The 18868-nt window shown below is 37.6% G+C and overlaps 2 protein-coding genes across 2 annotated transcripts; one reads left to right on the top strand and one right to left on the bottom strand.

Moving 5' to 3' along the window:
* The first annotated feature begins 2979 nt into the window (after positions 1-2979).
* On the top strand, positions 2980-7786 carry LOC145224550 (uncharacterized). Its single transcript, XM_080091082.1, has 6 exons — positions 2980-3251; positions 4470-4701; positions 5286-5392; positions 5768-5917; positions 6289-6420; positions 7487-7786. Exons 1-6 carry the CDS (start codon positions 3008-3010, stop codon positions 7615-7617), a joined length of 996 nt encoding a protein of 331 aa, XP_079947208.1. The 5' UTR covers positions 2980-3007; the 3' UTR covers positions 7618-7786.
* Positions 7787-7966: 180 nt separating this feature from the next.
* Positions 7967-18850, bottom strand: LOC145224551 (uncharacterized). The gene is made up of 6 exons (XM_080091083.1): positions 18281-18850; positions 11334-11578; positions 11083-11196; positions 10379-10476; positions 9992-10129; positions 7967-8855 (listed from the first exon to the last, which is right to left on the bottom strand). The coding sequence occupies exons 2-6, from the start codon at positions 11538-11540 to the stop codon at positions 8792-8794; spliced, it is 621 nt and encodes a 206-aa protein (XP_079947209.1). The 5' UTR covers positions 11541-11578; positions 18281-18850; the 3' UTR covers positions 7967-8791.
* Positions 18851-18868: the final 18 nt, after the last annotated feature.

The following is an 18868-nucleotide window of genomic DNA, read 5'->3' as shown; positions in this document are numbered from 1 at the left end:
TGGGCACGATAGTTTGCAAAAGGAATGTATTTAAGGCAGTCCTGCTTTTGTAACTGAACATTTGATTACTGAAGCTCAAAATACGTAAATCAAACAATCATGTTTTCCGCATTAAAAATAAGTTGTACTACGCCGTAAATATAAAGGGTGTTTTTTAAATTCCTCGTCATACAACACAGCTCCATTGGTGAAAAGGTTACCAAACTTATTTAACTAATTTTAATGCCTGTTTTATACTATAGTTGTATGGATGTTGGAGTACAACGCATAACCCATCCCAATGCATACTGTTCGTGTTAGTAGTTGTAATAGTTGCCAATTTGTTTCAATTTCACGTTCACCAGCAGGCATTTAACTATTAAAATGCCTTAACCTTTTCACACCACAAAATTAAGCATGATTTGAACCTGATTAGGAAGTCGTTAACAAGATCACTGGGTGCTTCAGGCTAAAAGCAATTCCCTACATTCAAGATTTATTCATAGTTCAAGAAGCCTATAATTTTACCCAAATTGGTTGCTGCAAGGTATCTTAAATGAACTGTAATCCCAACGTTCAAGCAGCTTGTTGAATTATATAGTGTATCGGCATGGATTTTTCCATTCCACAAAATGAGGAAAAGTTTGTAAAGAATCTCCGAGCTGGTAAGTTCGGGTCATAGTTTAAGGTCAAATAGTGTCATCCAGTAGTAGCGCTAGAATTTATGTTTCTGCAGCGGGACTTGTAAAAAAGTTCCGTGTGTTTGTTTATCGACAAAGATGGTCATCTGATATTTTTTGCAACCTTCAGTACTTGATAGATTTTCTAGCCAGATTAGCAAGACTATTTGATTGAAAACAAGTTTTACTTTTTTAAAATAGGCCTGTATGCAAATCATGCCAGACTTTTAATGTAACTTCCAAATACATGTGCTCTAAATGTGAGCCGGGAGTTTGACCGCATGGATAAGAAAAAAAAATTTTTGACTAGTAGCGGTTTCCGATTGCCTGCGTAGCAATAGTATTGTACTAAATGATAGCATTGTTTTTGTTTATGATGTGAAGTTTAAGTTGTCAGCAGCTCACTGGAAAGTTTTGCCATTTGTTACTGTAAATGCACACTCAAAGCAAATTGGAATAATCACCCAAAAGGCAGAATACAATTTGGAAACCGCTGTAGTTTGGTATTGTGTGGGTATTTTAGGATTTTTTACAGATTCGCTAGTTTTTTTGGAAAAGAATTCTTCGAATGGTACGCGACCAGAAAAAGTTTAGCAACCCTGATGCTTTGCGACTTGACTACTTGCGTGGGCCGGACTACAACAGTCAACGGTTTTAAAATGAAGGCAAAAAAATGTCTGACTTTGCATGGCAATGGCAACCTGGGTTGACTTCAAATGACGTCAAAATGTAGAAAGACGTAATGCTCAAAATCCTATTGACGTCAAATTGCCCAAGTTGGAAAGGAATGTAAGCTTATTACAATGCAAAGTACACATTAGGTTATCCAAAGAGCTAAAGGCATGGCCGGCGGATAGATCAGATTTAATCTTGTCTGAACAGAGCTTAAAAGCACTGGCGTGACGCAAGATACGGCGCCGGGAACAAAACAGGTGTGGTCATCTTGTATGAAAGTAATTGTTGTACTTTGTAACCGAGGCTCTTAAAACTAGTCTACTGGAATTTATCTCGGCATTGCAATGGTAATAAATTGGCACCTAAAATGTGTCACAAAACTTATAATTTTCGAGCTTAAAATTTTCAATTCCGCCTTTTTTGTCAATTGCAAACTACTCTTTTAAAGTGAGCTCAAAGACAGGTAGTGTATCTGATTTACGGTAAACAATTATCTTAAAAACGTTTGCAGAAAAGCAGAAATCTTTGTTTTTAGTCAGTTAGTTTGGTGTAGTTAGTAGGGCATTTCCCTTGAAATTACATTCTTAACTAAGTCGGTGGACCACAGTTAAAAATACCAACCTTGCGTTAAAAGTGCACGAATCGTAAAATATGCGCCATTTGTGGGTAGAAGTTGAACAATGTCGGAACATTGTGTGCGGCAGAAGCACGGCACCTTTGTTTATTGAACTTGCGGGAATGAGCATCAGCGTCATATACCTTCGGGTGTTAACGCGAAATAATGTAGCGGCACGTTTACACTTAAAAGGTCAGGGCGTCAGAGAAATCTCGAAAGTCACGAAATAATGCAACGCTCGGTGAAATGAGGGTAAGTTATTGTAAGTTGAGGTTAGTGTCCGAGTGTGTGAAAGTCACAGTTTTATGTGTAGCACATATCTGAATATATCCTTAAAATAAAAAACAACGTTTGTGTGCGTTAAGTTCGATTTTTCAGTTGTAATTGTTTTGTAAATAGGCCAAAATAACAGTATGGGGAATGGAACAACACACAAAAAATGCAGCAGCTGTACCTGATAAGAAAAAACGGAGCGTGCGAAGGTTGGAATCTCGCTCGATAGTATATGGTTTCATAGGGTTCGGGCAAAATGACGCATCAGTTTTCTGTTGCAAATTCTATACGAAAAGCAAAAATACAATATTGTGCTGTGGTCGTACAGTCACGCAACCACCTACCAAGATTGGATACAAGGGCGTCTTATATATTGCTATAGTCACATTACAACTGATGGCCGCATACGTCTATGTGATTAGTGCTATAAAACTTTTTACCCACTCTAGCCTAGAGGATAGTAAAAAAGTTTTTTATCACTGCAGGACAGCCAGTGCATTTATTTTAAGCATACAAAAGTGCGAGTTCTTTAAAATTTGTACCTTAGGTTGTCATCCCCGAAGAGCGTGAAAACTCTCTCAAAAGAATTTTGGTCATAAAATTCGAAAAGTTTTCTGTATTGTCGTACATCGACAATTTTATTTAAAGCGACTTGAACGGACTTGATAGCGATTTTATTGTGAGTGATAACCTTAAGAATTCAAGACAGATAAAAAATGAGTTCATCACCGTTTTTTTTTTTTCGTTTCAGAGAAATCAGAACAGGTTATCTGGAAATAATATAATGTACAGCAGGAACATGGTCACATCCCTAGCCACGTTGTCAGTGTTTTTGGTCACCGTCCTTTACCAAGTTCCGGACTCTACCGCAGCCGCTGTAGTGAAACTTGATATGTTTACCCGGTATGACCCGTGCAGGCCCATGGGAGATTCGCAATCCATACCCAATGAATACGACCTTATGACAAACGGGACTCTACCCTTTCGAGTGCGGGTTTTTCCTTCCCAGGATAACATTAATCAAAGAGGTAAAATTTGATTTATAACATACTGTCTATGTGTTTTTAGTGTCCCTATCATTCAAAACGCCAAATATAGTTACTTACTAATAAGTTATTACTTACTAAACCAATTTACCAGTGAAAATATGCATTTAACGTTTATTTAATTATTTATTGCACTTACTGCCACACAGTGTCATTGCATTCACTGCAACAACAACAAGAAATAAAGATTGTGCGTAGAATAATAAAGTTTATCTGCCTATATTTTTGGAACATCAGCTTTGCACAAATTTCCTTCTCGTCTGAATATAAGCACCGAAAGAAATGTTCGGAATAAACTAAAATTGATAAAACAACCGCCCGGAAAATAAAACTGAAAAATGATAAGTTATGTTAATTCTACAGAAAGATCAAAAACTATCAACAAGACTAAGAATATTCGAATATGGTCCGAGTTCCTTTTTAATTTTCTGACTGCACACGTAACGTTTCAGTTTAGGCTAACCATAATCATAATCCGATTAAATTCTACATTAGAAACTCGGCTTCATAACGTCTGTCCTGCAAAAGTTAATGAAAACCTTATCTTTGTTTCCAGCAGCAAACCACAGTAATTAATCAAAGTGCAGTTTACCCTATCACGCTTCGCTTGAACTTTAACCTTCTACTCATAGCAGTTGATTTGATTTGTCAACAACTTTCTCACTTTCACGTTACTAAATCATGTCGAAATTTGTTTCATATTGTTAAATACAACTACATCCCTTAGTTTGTTACTAGATAGCGCAATATTGGTTTACCTGATTATCTAAATATGAGTAAGTAGGTCCTTTGAAAGCTCTCCTTAATTTCCACGATTTTTATAACTTAACTTCATAGGAGATGGGAAAAATATTTCAAGACTTGCCACACGGGTTTGTTCTCGGATATCTACAAAATATTCTTAAGATTAGTTAACGTGTGACTTCGTTTTTTAATAAATTGGTGTGAAACAAACACATTGGTCTAGATTAGACCTATTGGTAGTAAAATTAGTAATAAGGTAATAGCTTAACATCCAATAATGAACAAAGTAAGCGTTTCGTCTAACTCATGGTGTAAAGTTACACAAAGTACTTGTTTCAGTGAATAGCTTTGTCGCCTACCAAAACAATAAGCACCATCACAGCCATAAAAGGGATATATTTATTTACAAACGTACAGTAAAAACTGTGATTAAAACACATGCACTTATCATTGCAGTTCAAATAGTCGGGAAACTCTTCACCAAAGTGTTCGCCCAAGCCCGCGCCAAATCGAACTCCTGGGCGCCACTAGTGGGCACGTGGTCAAATCACGATATTCCGAAAGGTCACAAAGTATTGAAATGCGAATCAAGGCCGGAGTCAACTGTGACAAGCGATACTGACAACAGCTACAAAGCTCACGTGACCTACACGTGGAAAGGAACTTGTACGAGTGACGTAGTTTTCTTGTAAGTCCTAAATGTGCAATGTAAGTTAATTTCATCATAAACATTACTGCCAAGGTAGTGGTGTATATAGAATACATCGTGTAGACGTTTCGACAATCTCTGTTGTCATCATCAGTACATGTTTTCAATCAAGTGCTTTATATACCGTGTGCTTTATATACCGTGTTCCACAGCTTGATTGAAAACATGTACTGATGATGACAACAGAGATTGTCGAAACGTCTACACGATGTATTCTATATACACCACTACCTTGGCAGTAATGTTTATGATTAAACTACTTTTCAAGTCCGTGCATAGTGTTCCTAAGTTAATTTCAGCACTTAATATAGCCTGACCAAATGTTAAACTTGCCAGGGTACTTGTGTATTTAGGCAAAATTGTCATACAGTTACTTCAACTATCGCTGTTGTCGTCAGCACTGCAGCGTGTTAAACGAGCTTAAATCAAGCTTTGTAGCACTAAGGAGAAAGTGAATCCAAGAATGTATTTACCACAATCGTTTTGATCAAGTTGCGTTTTTTAAATCAGGATAAAATATACAGTTTTGCCAGTTGGATTGACAACAACTTTCTTTTATCTAGCATCTACATTTCATTCGATGGAAGAGATTGGCAAAATGTTCGAGTTCCTTGCGAAATATTTAGACCAGAAGAACAAAAAGACGCAGCGACAGTTGGTGTCCAAGACTGTAAGCGTAAAGCGAAACATAATACAAGTTTATACCAAAACTACAAACACTATCAATTATTCTTGAAATAGATTGTTAATTTGAATCTGATCGTTTTACAATTTTTCTGATGTGCTAAAACAAAACACTTCAATCAGGGCTCCTAAACCTTTCACTTCACTGCTGACTCTCACAATTTTGTTTTAAATTAAATATCTTTTCCTTCACAAACGCTCTTTAACTTTAAATAACAATTACACAACTGCAATACGTATTGTACCACCTGTTATTTACATTTAAACCTTTTGATTGGTTGTAAAGGCAGTCTATGGCCCTAAAAAGACCCTATATGTGTAAATTTGGTATAAAATGATTTTTATGTAAAAACTTTTCCAGGGTTTACCGCTTGGAGCAAGTATGGCAGATGTACAAAAACGTGTGGAAATTCAACTCAGTCGAGATTCCGAAAATGTCTCCACGAAGAAAGTTGTGAAGGCGAAACAAGGCAAACCAGGTCTTGTGTTCTTCCGCCCTGTGATACACAAGGTCAGTAAGTTTGTAAATAACAGGTATGTGTCACGTTTGTATTAAAATGTGCTGGGTGAGATGATTAGAACAAAATCAACATTTTAAGCCCAAATGACAACAAAATCTTACAAAATATTGGTAATTATGATTTAAGGCACCTAATCGAGAAACGCTTTGTCATAAAAATTATAACAAATTGTTTACTGCCTGCAACCAAAACAATGTATCTTTAAATTTTAAATTAAACTCATAGTATTTTATCCTATTGTAAAAGTTAAAAGATGTAAAACGTAAAAGATATAAAAATAAAATAATACTTGCAACTTTTGAAACTGGTAAATTCAGACAAAGTTTGTCCTTTAATAAAATATGCCTCATTATATGTTTAGCCTGTAAAGACAAAAACATACGTTGCTCGGCATGGAAAAGGAGCGAATACTGTACTGGACCATTCGCTGTTTGGATCCGTAACGTTTGTCCAAAAGCATGCGGAGTATGTGTTCAGAACTCCAGAACTCGGAGTAAGTACTGTTTGCAGTGATTAAGAAATATAACAAGGGTATATTTAGTAGGATATATTGAAGTAAGGGTATATTTAAGTACACAGTATACGATGATATTTAAGTACAAAATTAAATTTAAGTACACGATGGAATTCGAACCCACGACTGGAGCCTTTTAGGGCTGGCGCTCTATACCAGTGAGCTATACTCTCAGTAATAAGACAGGCTCCTGTCGTTGATTCGAATCCCAGCGCAGGCTAACTTTTCACGGCCTATGCCTTGTCATATAGCAGGGGTCGCCAACCTTTACCACTCAAAGAGCCATTCGAACCAGTTTCACATAGTAAATAAAACACTAGGAGCCACAAAGTGGTAATTAAATATGATATGAAATGCCACTTCATAAACGTTTTTTACGACATTAAACTTTTTGTTGTTAGTTTGTTTCGAATTGCATATTATTGGGCACATTGGTAAACCAGCTTTATCAGCAGTGAAAGCAAATTAATCTCCCATGTGGCGTTAAATGTTCCGTTTTCTTCAGACGCTAATTTTTATTTCTTTGTTTAATACCTTTGTTTCGTAACAATTTTTGTTGCGCGAGCACACACACTGCAAACCAAAACAGTATTTAACAACTTGCGCGCCGCCACTTTACTTCTTTTAGTTTCATGAGAAGCGCGGCTGTGGCGAATTACTAGAAGTGGTTACGCTATATTTTCGACTTTTGTTCCGGCATAATCGTCACAGATTTTAAAATGAAATGTTTCAAACTTTTGGTAATTTCAAAACCTGAGCCGCATTAGAGGGATCAAAGAGCCGCATGCGGCTCCGGAGCCGCGGGTTGGCGACCCCTGTCATATAGGATGCTTAGGAGGCCAACTAGATTATCACGTCACTATGTATGACGCCATCACTTCGCCTGGCATACTATGATTGTTATTACTTGCTAAGACTCGTTGCGACTACGATATAAGCCAAAAGTGTACCTTTTTTATTTTAGTTTTTTGGGTTTCGAAACCAAGACGCTTCCGGGGACGAAGCCCGACTCCTTAAAAATGCTTACACATATTTTACTCTTTAGCGACATGTCGTGACTCTTCCAAGTACACATGGAGCTGCCACGAGTGGGCGATGAAGAACAGATGTAACCAGAGCGGATTCTGGCTCAGTTTTGTGCGGAAAAGTTGCCGAGCCAGCTGCGGTCTCTGTTGACAACCTAACAGCATATTTACTACTCTGGTTTAATTTTCATGACGACTGGCGTAAAATTATACGTCCCGAATGTTTACATAGAAATTACATTGTGAAGCCCAAAGCGCTAGACGGATTCTTTTAAAACCCATTACTCGTCTCAAAAAATAAAACTCGACTTTCATATTAACGTTGATTTGATTTTGTTATTAGTAAGGAAATTACTCAGGCAAATTTTGTTTGAAGGCCGAAGTTATCCACAACATTTGTGACAGCAAGGTTTTTTAAAAAAAATCCGACATTTTACGATATTTAAAAAGACATAGAATTAGTCTAAGTGGTTATACAATTTAAATTAAACGTAAATGCATTTAGTCTGTTGCTAATTCGTCGTTTATTTTCTATTCGACTTGGAAAACAGTTTATTCTGGGTTATAATACGCCACACCAAATTGCCAAAAAAAAACACAAAAAGTGTTTGGGATTCTTGAAGACATAAAATGGATAAAAATTAATACAATATATCCACAAGGTAGCGACACAGAGCACAACAAAGACCTGCAGAGCCCGCAGAAATTTTGATTCGAACCAACATAGCAAAGTTTGGTCAACATTGACATTGAGGCATTTAGCAAAGACCATTAATGCACCTCTGTTTAAAGTTGGGCTGGTGATGAGAAGGCTGGACAGGGGCGTTTTGAGAGCAAGAATTATTGTTGTGAGGTTAAGGTCAAAAAGGGACAAATAGGCAAAAATGTGACACTGTAGCCAGAGCAATTTTGTATTATCCTAAAAGTGCCTAAAAGGTTTAAACAAACTAGAGTTTAGGGCATAGCGGACATGACAGCCTTTATAGTTCTACAGAAATGGAGCCCGGCACTTTGGAATAGGAAACCAAAGCCACAAATCCCTTCAAGAAAGGTTGTTAACCAAAGCGCCTCAAAAACACAAGTACTAAAGCTCAAAAGGCTCGTGTAATCCCTGTTGAGTTAAGTTAATCAGCTTGAAAATAGTTTTCGAGTCGGATATGCTATCAGGTCAACTTATTGACATTTTGCATTATCGACGTAAACAAGGCATTGGAAAGGGGGCCGACACAAAAACCTACACACAAATATATATTTTTCTACGAAATCTGAAACAAAGGCATAAGAGGCACCGAATAGTGGTGAAGACTGAATGTTGTTGTACTCAGTTACAACTCATCCCGTTTGGAGGTGGTGTCGCAACCGCATATCATCAACTCCCATTCACTGTCCCTGTAAGATATTAATACTTCAAAACAGGGGTGCACAACCTGCGGCCACAGAGACAAATGTATGCAGCCGTGAACATGTATACTAAAATGCGTATATGGTGACTTCGTACAGAGCAAAAGATTGATCATTAAGTTAGAAAATAATCCGGGCTCTTCAGGTGCCATAACACGGTATATGCATAAGCAAAACCTGTTTCTATACATCAGTAGTTAACAAATAAAAACAAGCAGAAACTTGGCGGCCGTTGATGAAATAAAGATCTACAATGCGGCCGTTATAGCGAAAAGGTTGTGCACCCCTGCTTTAAAATATGCCAATATAGTTATATGTGTTAACCTAGTTATGCTTGACTCATAATTTAGTAACTATAAGATGCAGATTATTATCCAATCTGAAACTTTCAGTTTAATTGAGTCAGTCTGTGCTTTTGAATGCCAAGCGAAAACCACAAACTGATTTAGGTGTGTTGCAAGTATTGTTTAAGAATCAATAGTTCGGGATAATTTCTGTAGGAGCAAAGTTGTACTATGTGGTGTGTCATTTAGAGAGCACCTCTACAAAAACGCCAGTTTACTAAAAAAGTTCGCCTTCAGTCGGTTGCTGTTTGTTTGAATGTATTATTTTACATTAATACCTGATGCCATACTTATTTAGTTACTCGCAGGTTATGCTGAGGATAAAGCATAGCAATATAAAAATAGCAGCGGCCGGAAACACGTTTTATTCAAACAAGGTTATATGCATATACACTGATATTATCTTCCGTCCAATTTGCGTTTTAACCGAACGTCCTTTATCCAACAAAAGACTGTCAGCTAGCTTTTCATGGAAACTGTGAGATTTTACGGTGCCGCTGTTTAACAGAGTTGTAAGTCGGTGAGACATTTTAGGTCGGGTTCAGGTTCAATTTGAAAAAAAAACGGACATAATTCCGCACTGATTTTACAGCCAGGCCACAACTGTGTCGCAATTTCATTTTGGCCATGCTGATTTTCGCATCCAATTTATTAAAAAAGCATTTTAGTACCGGCCCCGATTTCCCACTTACAACTATGCCGTGTATAGAAGTCAAGATTTCGGAAAGAGCTTGAAAATAGAATTTGGCTTAAACTGAAGTCATTCTGCTTCTCACTCACTTGGAATCGTGACTGTAATATCCACGCACACCCTGTACGTAGAGGTCGGTCAAGGGCAAATCAAATGGTTGCTGGGCAACGGTGCGCGGTGTCCACTGACAGTTCCACTTCGGACACTTGACATTACAACATCTGAACCTTAAAGTCACAAGCAAATATAGTGTTTTAATGACCAACTATTGACATTATTTATAAGGGCGTATTTACATTTCAGTCCCTACTCTGTTACCGGGACCTGCACATGTGCAATACCAAAGAACAGTATTATAACGTTTTTAGGCTTGATGTTCCTACTCTTTTGGAAGTTTACAACTTAGAACAAACTGCCAGAAAACTTGTATATAGTAACTGTTTGTGTTTAATAAGTTAGTTCAAAAACGTATGTACCAGAGTCGAATGTGGTGATGGTCAGGTAGAGGACAGAACGCTCCCCAAGTCTGGAGAAATCCTTCATTGGGACAGTAAAACTCCCATTTGTCGACACCCTAAATTCGAAATTCATCTTAAAACTGATTAAAGTACGTATCTTAGGTTAGTTGTCGACAGTGTGACTTCGGCTGTAGTATAAATAACGCCTGGAGGTCAATGTACATAAAGGAGATAAACAAGAAAGTTATACAATGTTAAATGTTATGATTTCTTCTAATTAAATGCATATGAACGTTATTTTAAATATAGTCACCTCAAACATTAGGGTATTAATAGTCAACCATAACAATTTGTCAACATACACCCGCACATATCTGACGAGGCAAAGGAGAAGTTAGACATTAGCTAACGACGTACTCATTTGCCAATTCGTTAACTGGTGGGTTAAATGCAGGTATAGGCCTATACGCTAATCATGCAGGTGCTCGTAACGCTTTAAAATATTCAGTGAAGAAATAGATAGAATAGCCAATAAGGGTTTGGTCGTAAATGAAGGCTTGGCCAAGTATTAAACCTAATAATGTCTAGCGTCAATAACAAAAGAATATCCGTGTTTTAAAGATTAACTCGCTATCCGGAATGTAACCGACAATGCCACCAAACAGAAAAATCCGGTCAAAGTCCTGGTTTTGACTTGGCTTAGTACATAACAAATCACTCACCTTGGGGTTGCCTAGTAACACTTGGCACGTGTCCTCGTGATAGTCAAGTCCTATGCTTTCACATTTGTGGCTGAAACGCCTTTGTTCAATCGACTTCAACCAGAGGCTATGAGACTAAAATACAAAAAAACTCATCTTGTCAACTATCAAAACCACAATGTATCCAATCCATTACACAACTGCAAGAGTTTTTTATACCAGCAAATACATGTTTTAATGTAATACATTGACAAAATACTATCATATCTTACGAATGCTGGCTTCTCGCGAAACAAACACGAACAAGTGAAAGATCCGTCTTCGCTGTCTCTGCACCTTCCCTCGTTGTTGTGTCGTTTATACGAAAGATCATCATCCTTCAAGAAACTCGGCATATTTGAGAGGTCGTCCCATTCATCGTCCGACGCCAGAACGGCCCCGAAGCAAAGATACAACAATGCAAAGATTATCTTCCTCATTATAGCAAGCAAAAAACGACAAATTTCTGATGGAAAGCCTAAAGTGGTAAACGGTTTAGTGTTTTTCACATTTTTTGCAAGCTAAAACAGTATTATTTTTTGACTAATGGAATCAAGAACAGCGACCGTTCAGTATTGTTTTTGCTTTTTCAGAAACTCGTTTAGAGATGCTTTGAGATTCAAATTTTATAAAATATGCCGACAAAACATTACAAATTTCTACCATGTTGCCTGTTATACTCCAAAGCAAAAATCTAATTTCGTCCAAAGGTATCCTACAGACTAATAACTGACGCGAAGATACAACAAACCAACACCAACTGTTTACAGTGAAGTGAAGCGATTGCTGGTACAATTATGCCAGCAGTCTGAACATAACAATCACAAATAGTTTCCAGGTAAAAACAGGACATAAGTTCATTCAGTTACCGGTAACAGAAGGCAGAAGAGGTGACAATTGAAATCCTAAGAATTGTTGACGGTAGACGCCAGGGCGCTCGCATATCCTTTCATGCAACAACAGATTATCATTTGTTCAAAACAATGCTTGCTATCCGATTTGAACTAAACCCAAAAACAAGAGCAGCCAGAAAGAAAATCTGAAACTGTTTTACATCTGTTTGTGGGCGCAACTTTTCGCAAAACTCAAACAGCGCTTGTTTCACTTGCTACTGATCAATACCCTCTTCACAATTTCGGCAGTTTAATAGTATTTTTTTCGAAAATATCTGTGCACAAAATTCCATTAGGTGAATACGTTTTATTGGTCTAAAAAATACAATCAAACTTTTTCGTTATATCTAAGTTTGGCACCTTCCAATTTAATATAGTATCGCCTTGAGGTGAAAGAATCCTACATCACTATTGTATTGATGTAGCAAGCCGGATCCCAAGTCCAAGCCTGCCATACATAATCGCCAGCCGTTAAGCCATAAACCTTGGGTATAAACCGACGAAGCTCACACAATACATAAATACATCCTGGGCGCAGAGAAAACAACTCCCATCAACTATAGTCAAGCCGTGCATGTCGCGAATATCCGGCGCGTTATATTTTAACACTGTTTTGTGGCCGGAAGTTTTTTAACGTAACTCGCACAGGCGTTCGTAGTAGCACTATCTATTTTACATGCAGTGATATGTATGGTAAGCACCAACCGGCTAACGTACGTGAAATGAGTCTGTGATAAGAACATTTGTTATTTATCACTGTTGTGTATTAGTTGTTTGTTTTGCAGTAATATAAAAACACGATATAACAGACTGGTTGTATCTCATTTTACGGGCTATTTTGAATATGGTCTCTTTATTGCTAACCCACCAATACGGTTTTGCACTAAATATACGAGATTTTACAAAACATTACTTTCGGTAAGATTGAAAAACAACTTTATTCCTGCCTTGAAGGGGGCCTTGGACTTTGTACTCTTATTGAAAAACACGATTTATCAACTGTTTTTTATATTAAAAAAAATTATATTTTATATTCTCTTCTCACATGCTTTGTTTATCTTTAGTCTCCCTGCTTAGTCAATTCCATTCAGATGACCTCTCTTACTTTTGTGAACCCCACCCTTAAAAATTTCCATTGCAGTGGGCCGAACCAACTTTTAAAACTTAAAATCTTTCGCTGCGTGAGGCAAAGAAATAAATCAAACGCAGAGCAGTTTTTTCCCAGGCTGGCGTAAAGAATTCGCGGCGTTTCGCATGAGATAGTACGTAAAAGGTTTACGTCTCGGACAATTAACGTTTCGTCATCTCTAGACAGGAGCGCTTCTCCACTTAGCACTCCTCGTCAAAGCAACAACAAAATCCCTCATTCTGCTTTTGCAAATCCAACATTTTTTGAGCTGGTCCGAAGTCAAAACGGTAACACAACCTCGGCGCGGTGCAAGATAAGCAAGTACTCTTTGTTGTATCAACACGTCTGTACATTCGACTGATGGAACTACTACCCCGGCCCATGGGGATTTTAACCCTTATCAAACCGGTAGTCACTGGAAAACTATTTAAGATCAACATTGCCTAGAAGGTGTTGGTCGCACATTCTTAGGGATAACATTCATGTTGCGCATAAATATAATCTAAAACCAACTGTTAAGTAGTATGACCAATAATATTGTCAACAATGTTTCTCAGAGTTTTCTCAGGGAGCTTATGTTTGTTATCTAACGCCCTAAAAATTGGATCCCATGTGGCTTGTAACATTAGTTCTGTACAACATTGCTTTGAATGTAATATCGTCGTTTCATGGGTGGATTTCGACACTCCGAGTAGTACGTGTGACCGCTGCGGCAATTGTGACCTTGGTACCTCGCCACTTCAAAGCTGCTTTGCAGTTTTCCCAGGGGTCTATTCAACTCACCCTAATACACCAACGTTTCTGCCTTTTGTCCAAATACCAAACATATAGACATATATATTGCTTACTTTCAAATCAGCGGTTACTGCAAAACTTTTTCCATAACCTTTTAAACCAGCAAGTAGTCCAAAACTAAGGAGGCTTTATATACATTCTCTTATAGCTATATTATTGCAATATACACAGTTCATTTGCCTGTGCTTTTGAACTATTAGTATCAAAATATAAATGATAGATTTTCAACTTCATAAAAAAGTAAAAGCTTACAAAACTATGCTTGTTGTACATATCCCTGCAAAAGCTGTGTGGCCTTGGAATACTTACTATGCCTACGTACACATGCCACGTTATATACAGTATATCTTAGTCACGCAAGATCGCGCGTCACGCAAATCCTTCCTTACCGCGGAGCGGAGAGGGGTGAACTAAGCGAACAGGCATTAGAGACATCTATAACAACAACATCCGCTTTCATAAACAGTAACTTGTGCTGTTAAGTTTTCCAACGACCTTACCATAGAAGGACAAACGCCTGGTAGAAAGTACGAACAAATCGTGCGGTGATGAGGTGCTGAAGATACAGAAACCAAAGCGTGAAAATAGCAACTGCGTGTTGCTGGAAATTTTGACAGCGTTTAGAAACATACAAAGTGATCCATCAAACACTAATACCAGCGAAGCAAACACCTAAAATACATATTACTAAGGACAGGTTTTTAACACCAGAGTGCTTATTGATGGGTGGAAACATCACTCTGCGGTTGAAAAACTCCTTTAAATAGAGTTGTATATTTGACCTGGATCCTTAAACACATCTCAATGCATAAGCTACAACACATGACAAGTCTTTCCTTGTCGAATCGCTCTGATACGAAAAATGCGTTTGTAAATCACGTCCTTTTACGGTGCAATTTAATCAACTCAATCTTTCCGTCGAAGTTCATCTCTGATATTTCAAATAGGCACCAACGCTTAAAATGTAATCTACAGCGATTCTGGACCTGTTACCTGCCAAAGCACGTGTATTCTGCACCACAAGGGCCCAAATTGCAAGGGACAAGTCGTAATTTTTGCCTCATTTCGGAAGTTCAGCAAAAGTCCACAAATTCATGCGACAATTTGGCTATTAAATGTCAACTGTATAAGAAATACTTCGGCTAAAAGAGTTTAAGCAACCTTGCAATATTTGTTTTGGTTTGTTTAACGCTTGCGGATTGAACATGCTATTACAGGCGTCAGAAGTTGTGCAAAACTGATTTATTGCTTATTTCAAATTCCACCGAAACAATCGGATGCTTAAGGCCATTAGTTGATAACTCGGATATGACTTACCCGGACGTGAGTAAGAGTTTCTACATACACTTCTCAAAATTACAGAGGACACATTATGACGCCTAAGCCTGGTTTCTTATGACGTTGCGAAATTTTCGCAATGCCCACGTCAGCAATGCATCAATTTTTCGTAATGCTTTGTACTGCAGTTCAGAACAACTATACACCAGAACCATTTGCAACTAATGTTTATCTGTTATGATTTGTAAACTGATTTGTATTCAGGCTTTACTAATCTAAAATAACCAATTAGTAACAAACTGACTAAAACTGAACACAACATATAAAAATATAGCTTGAAACAAAGCAATACTTCCAAGGCATCACTTTAATACCTGCCCAAAAACCAACCAAATACAAGTAATGCGAAAATAAACAAACTTCAGTATAAACTGCCCGCCAATACGCAGAACACACATATATCGTTCTAATAGACCGAATACCTAATCCGTTCATTCGTTCAACACTCACTATGCTCTATTGCTGCTATGTTTAATTTGTAACGGGTGTGGAAACTTGTATTTGTTTTTGCACTTGAAAAACCCGAGTAGCAAACCACTTGTTAAAGTTCACCTGGGCGACAATGCCGGTGCAACATATGCTGTTTGGCTACTTTACCAGTATGTAACCTAAGTCGAAACATTTGGCAGAAACGTAAGAACTTTGTAATCAGAGTCTTTGCGTGCAGTCAACCGGAACAGCAAACCGTCACGCATGAACAAGCATAAACTCGAAAAAATCTCCTAATCAATGGAGGTATCGGTTTCTGTTGATCCTGCAAAACTAAATACTTTAAGTATCGCTGGGATTGCACTAAACGTTCTCTGGGATTGCTTGGTCAAACGAATAGATAAGAGTTGAAAACGCAAAATCAATATTGTTTCAACCGTACGCCAAAGAAAAAACGAAAAGAAATCGTGTTCAACAAAAGTTTTGCAAACGCTTAACCACATGACCTAAATTTACATCATTGGCCAGAAATGTATTTACACTACGGAGAGCAGTAAATACGACCCACCTTTAATAAATCAATATCAACACAATGATTTTTCAACAATGACGCTAAAAACGTCCTACAAGGTTATTGGGTTAGGAAAAATTATTTTTAGACCCAACGTATGGCAAAACGTTTCGAACCAGCGCCTTGATAAGCGAACCTAAAGAGAAAATCACTGCCTATAGCTCAGTGATGCTTATTCTTGTCTTCTGTCGAGGCCAAGAATAAAAAAAAATGTGGCTCACTATTTCGGCAAGCATGGTTGGCCTAATTAGCCTTGCACTTGCACATTTTAAACTTGTGAAACAAACATGCATTGTTTTAGTGACTTTCAATCACACAATCTTGTTGAACAGAACAAACCAGTTTCCTTATTATGATTGCTGGAGATTGGTGAAGTGCGTCTTTCTAGTTCCGTTGCCGACCTAGTTTGATGCCCACCAATTGGCCATAGCCAACTGGTGAAGAAACATTGTTTTTTTTTAGACAACGGTGCTAATATTTAAGTTATGCAAATATGGGGTTAACAATTCGTTTATTTATGTCAACTTTCGTAACTATACATCAGAAACTTTTAACTTACGGGATAATCAGAAAACGGTTATGTTACCGCCAAATTTTAAAGCCGTAAAAGCCTAAATTGCCGGCAGTATCCACTGAGTTTAAACCGCCACAATCCAAACCACAGACTCTGCTATGCACCATTTGACACGCGACCTTTGTCGTCTCATTCAACACCAACCAACCGAAGAATGGAGATTCGGCAAAAAGGTTTTTACGCGGTTTTGTTGCGTTTTTATTTTAAGCAATAGACGAGAGACTTGACAGGTTTCGTCAATGGCTGGGTGTGTTCATGTTTAAATATTGGGGCGCTGTTTGAGTTCTTGTGCTTGCTGTCGGAAAACAAAACATTGAGATTCAAAACAAGTTTCTTCCATTAATCACGATTTTTTGTTACATTAGGCCCACATAACATAACATTGCAAATTTCCAGAAAATAAAAAATTGGAGCTCAAGAAGTAATGAAAAACAATTAAACTTCGTTGACTGCAATTAACAATAAACATGTAAAACACCCAAAAAATCATTGATTCCCACGTACAGTCAACCAAATCCCACGTACAGGCAACCAAGTAGGCTAGCCTACACAAATTTCTCCAGCGGTTTCCCAAAATTTGGACTTGCAACTACAACTACAGTTTTTGGTATTTAAATGAAACACTTGCGGTCTCTTAAAACTACTTAGCGGTCACCCAAACCAAACCTTAAAAAAACCTGCTTACCTTATATATTCAAAACCAAAATTTTGACAAACGTAAACTAGCCCAATCTGATTATGCGTATCAGTTGTTTGGTTAATATTTTCTACAAACCGCCAGCTTAACAAAGCAAACTAAAAGCAAAATTGCGAACATACAAACATACACCGATTTACAAACTTTCTCGCCTCCAAAGTTGGGTTTTTGTTTGCAATAGACAACCGGACTTTTTAAGCTAAAAACTTAATTTATTAAACTAGTGATGCTGCAAAACTTTCAATCGGTTGTTTAAAAGTGTCTATCGATTCCAGTGCGCACGTTTTTTCAACCCTCGCTGATTGAACCACTGAACTAAAAACCTTCGGAACACTTACCAGAGAGTAAGATTGAAAGATCAAAAAATATAGGCTACAACGTCTTTAATTTAGAAAGTGGGCATACAAGTATAAGTAATACAGGCGTGTGCCAGAACAGCAGTTTCCAACAACATTTGAATGGCACAAAAGACTCTTGAATTCATTAACAAACAGAAAATTGGGATTAAATTAGTCCGCCGGCCATGTAACGAGACAATTAGCTGCCTAAACGTTTTCCTCTAGTAACTTACAATTTAATATCATGGAGTCCGAGCAGCAAAGCATTAATGGGATTATTCAAGATCAAGCAACTTAACCTTAAACTACAAAATAATAAGCCGCGACACAAACTAAACTCAAAGTACTTTTAGTTGCAAACCACAAGACTTTTTGCAGCAGTGCAGGTTAACGCAGTATATGAACAATGAACTTACCTTATCACACCAAAGCTCTGTTACAAACTCAAGTCAAACAAAGCAAACCAAGTCCCCAAATCTATGCACTTTACGCTGGATCTTAAACGAGAAAAGACAATGACGTAGGCTACGGTTGAACGATTGTATTTGTGACGCAAACAACGAAATCCGAACCTTGAAGTGGATTGATTGTCTTTGGTGTTTATCAATGGAACGACAGCCTATTTAGTGTTCTCACTTGTGTCCAACCAAAACGTATCTGAAATTTAAATGTATTCTGATGGTTATTCTGAATCGAAGTGCATATTATACTTACACAAAACACGTTTTGAACCTCAGCATGATGGTGTTTTGATTGCATTGGCACTTTTGCATCAAAAACTTTTTTAAAGCCATCGTTTGGACAAATATTTTTTACTCGGTTTTAGCTCGAATATTCGGTGCACTGCAAATGAAGTCTTTATGTTTATGTGGTTAAAATCTTGATAGGTTACTTTTAAGTGTTCAAGAGCCACAAAATCGACAATACACCTGGAGGAATAAAAAGTTTAACCTCAAATATTAAACAAAGCCAATCAAACTTTGAATATTTTAGTGCAACTGTAT

Source organism: Phallusia mammillata, chromosome 4, assembly GCF_965637545.1.
Source record: "Phallusia mammillata chromosome 4, kaPhaMamm4.hap1.1, whole genome shotgun sequence".
Lineage (NCBI taxonomy): Eukaryota > Metazoa > Chordata > Ascidiacea > Phlebobranchia > Ascidiidae > Phallusia > Phallusia mammillata.
The sequence above is the reverse complement of the archived record's forward strand: the minus strand, read 5'-3'. Positions and strand labels throughout refer to the sequence as shown.

Bases quoted from the DNA above. Each gene is read 5' to 3' on its own strand.
- LOC145224550 (XM_080091082.1), top strand. From the start codon at position 3,008: ATGTACAGCAGGAACATGGTCACATCCCTAGCCACGTTGTCAGTGTTT. The intron at 3,252-4,469 runs GTAAAATTTGAT...TTATCATTGCAG, and splicing joins GGATAACATTAATCAAAGAG to TTCAAATAGTCGGGAAACTC. The intron at 6,421-7,486 runs GTAAGTACTGTT...TTTACTCTTTAG, and splicing joins TCAGAACTCCAGAACTCGGA to CGACATGTCGTGACTCTTCC.
- LOC145224551 (XM_080091083.1), bottom strand. From the start codon at position 11,540: ATGAGGAAGATAATCTTTGCATTGTTGTATCTTTGCTTCGGGGCCGTT. The intron at 10,130-10,378 runs GTACATACGTTT...TGTGACTTTAAG, and splicing joins CATCACCACATTCGACTCTG to GTTCAGATGTTGTAATGTCA. The intron at 8,856-9,991 runs GTGAGTGAGAAG...AATATCTTACAG, and splicing joins TATTACAGTCACGATTCCAA to GGACAGTGAATGGGAGTTGA.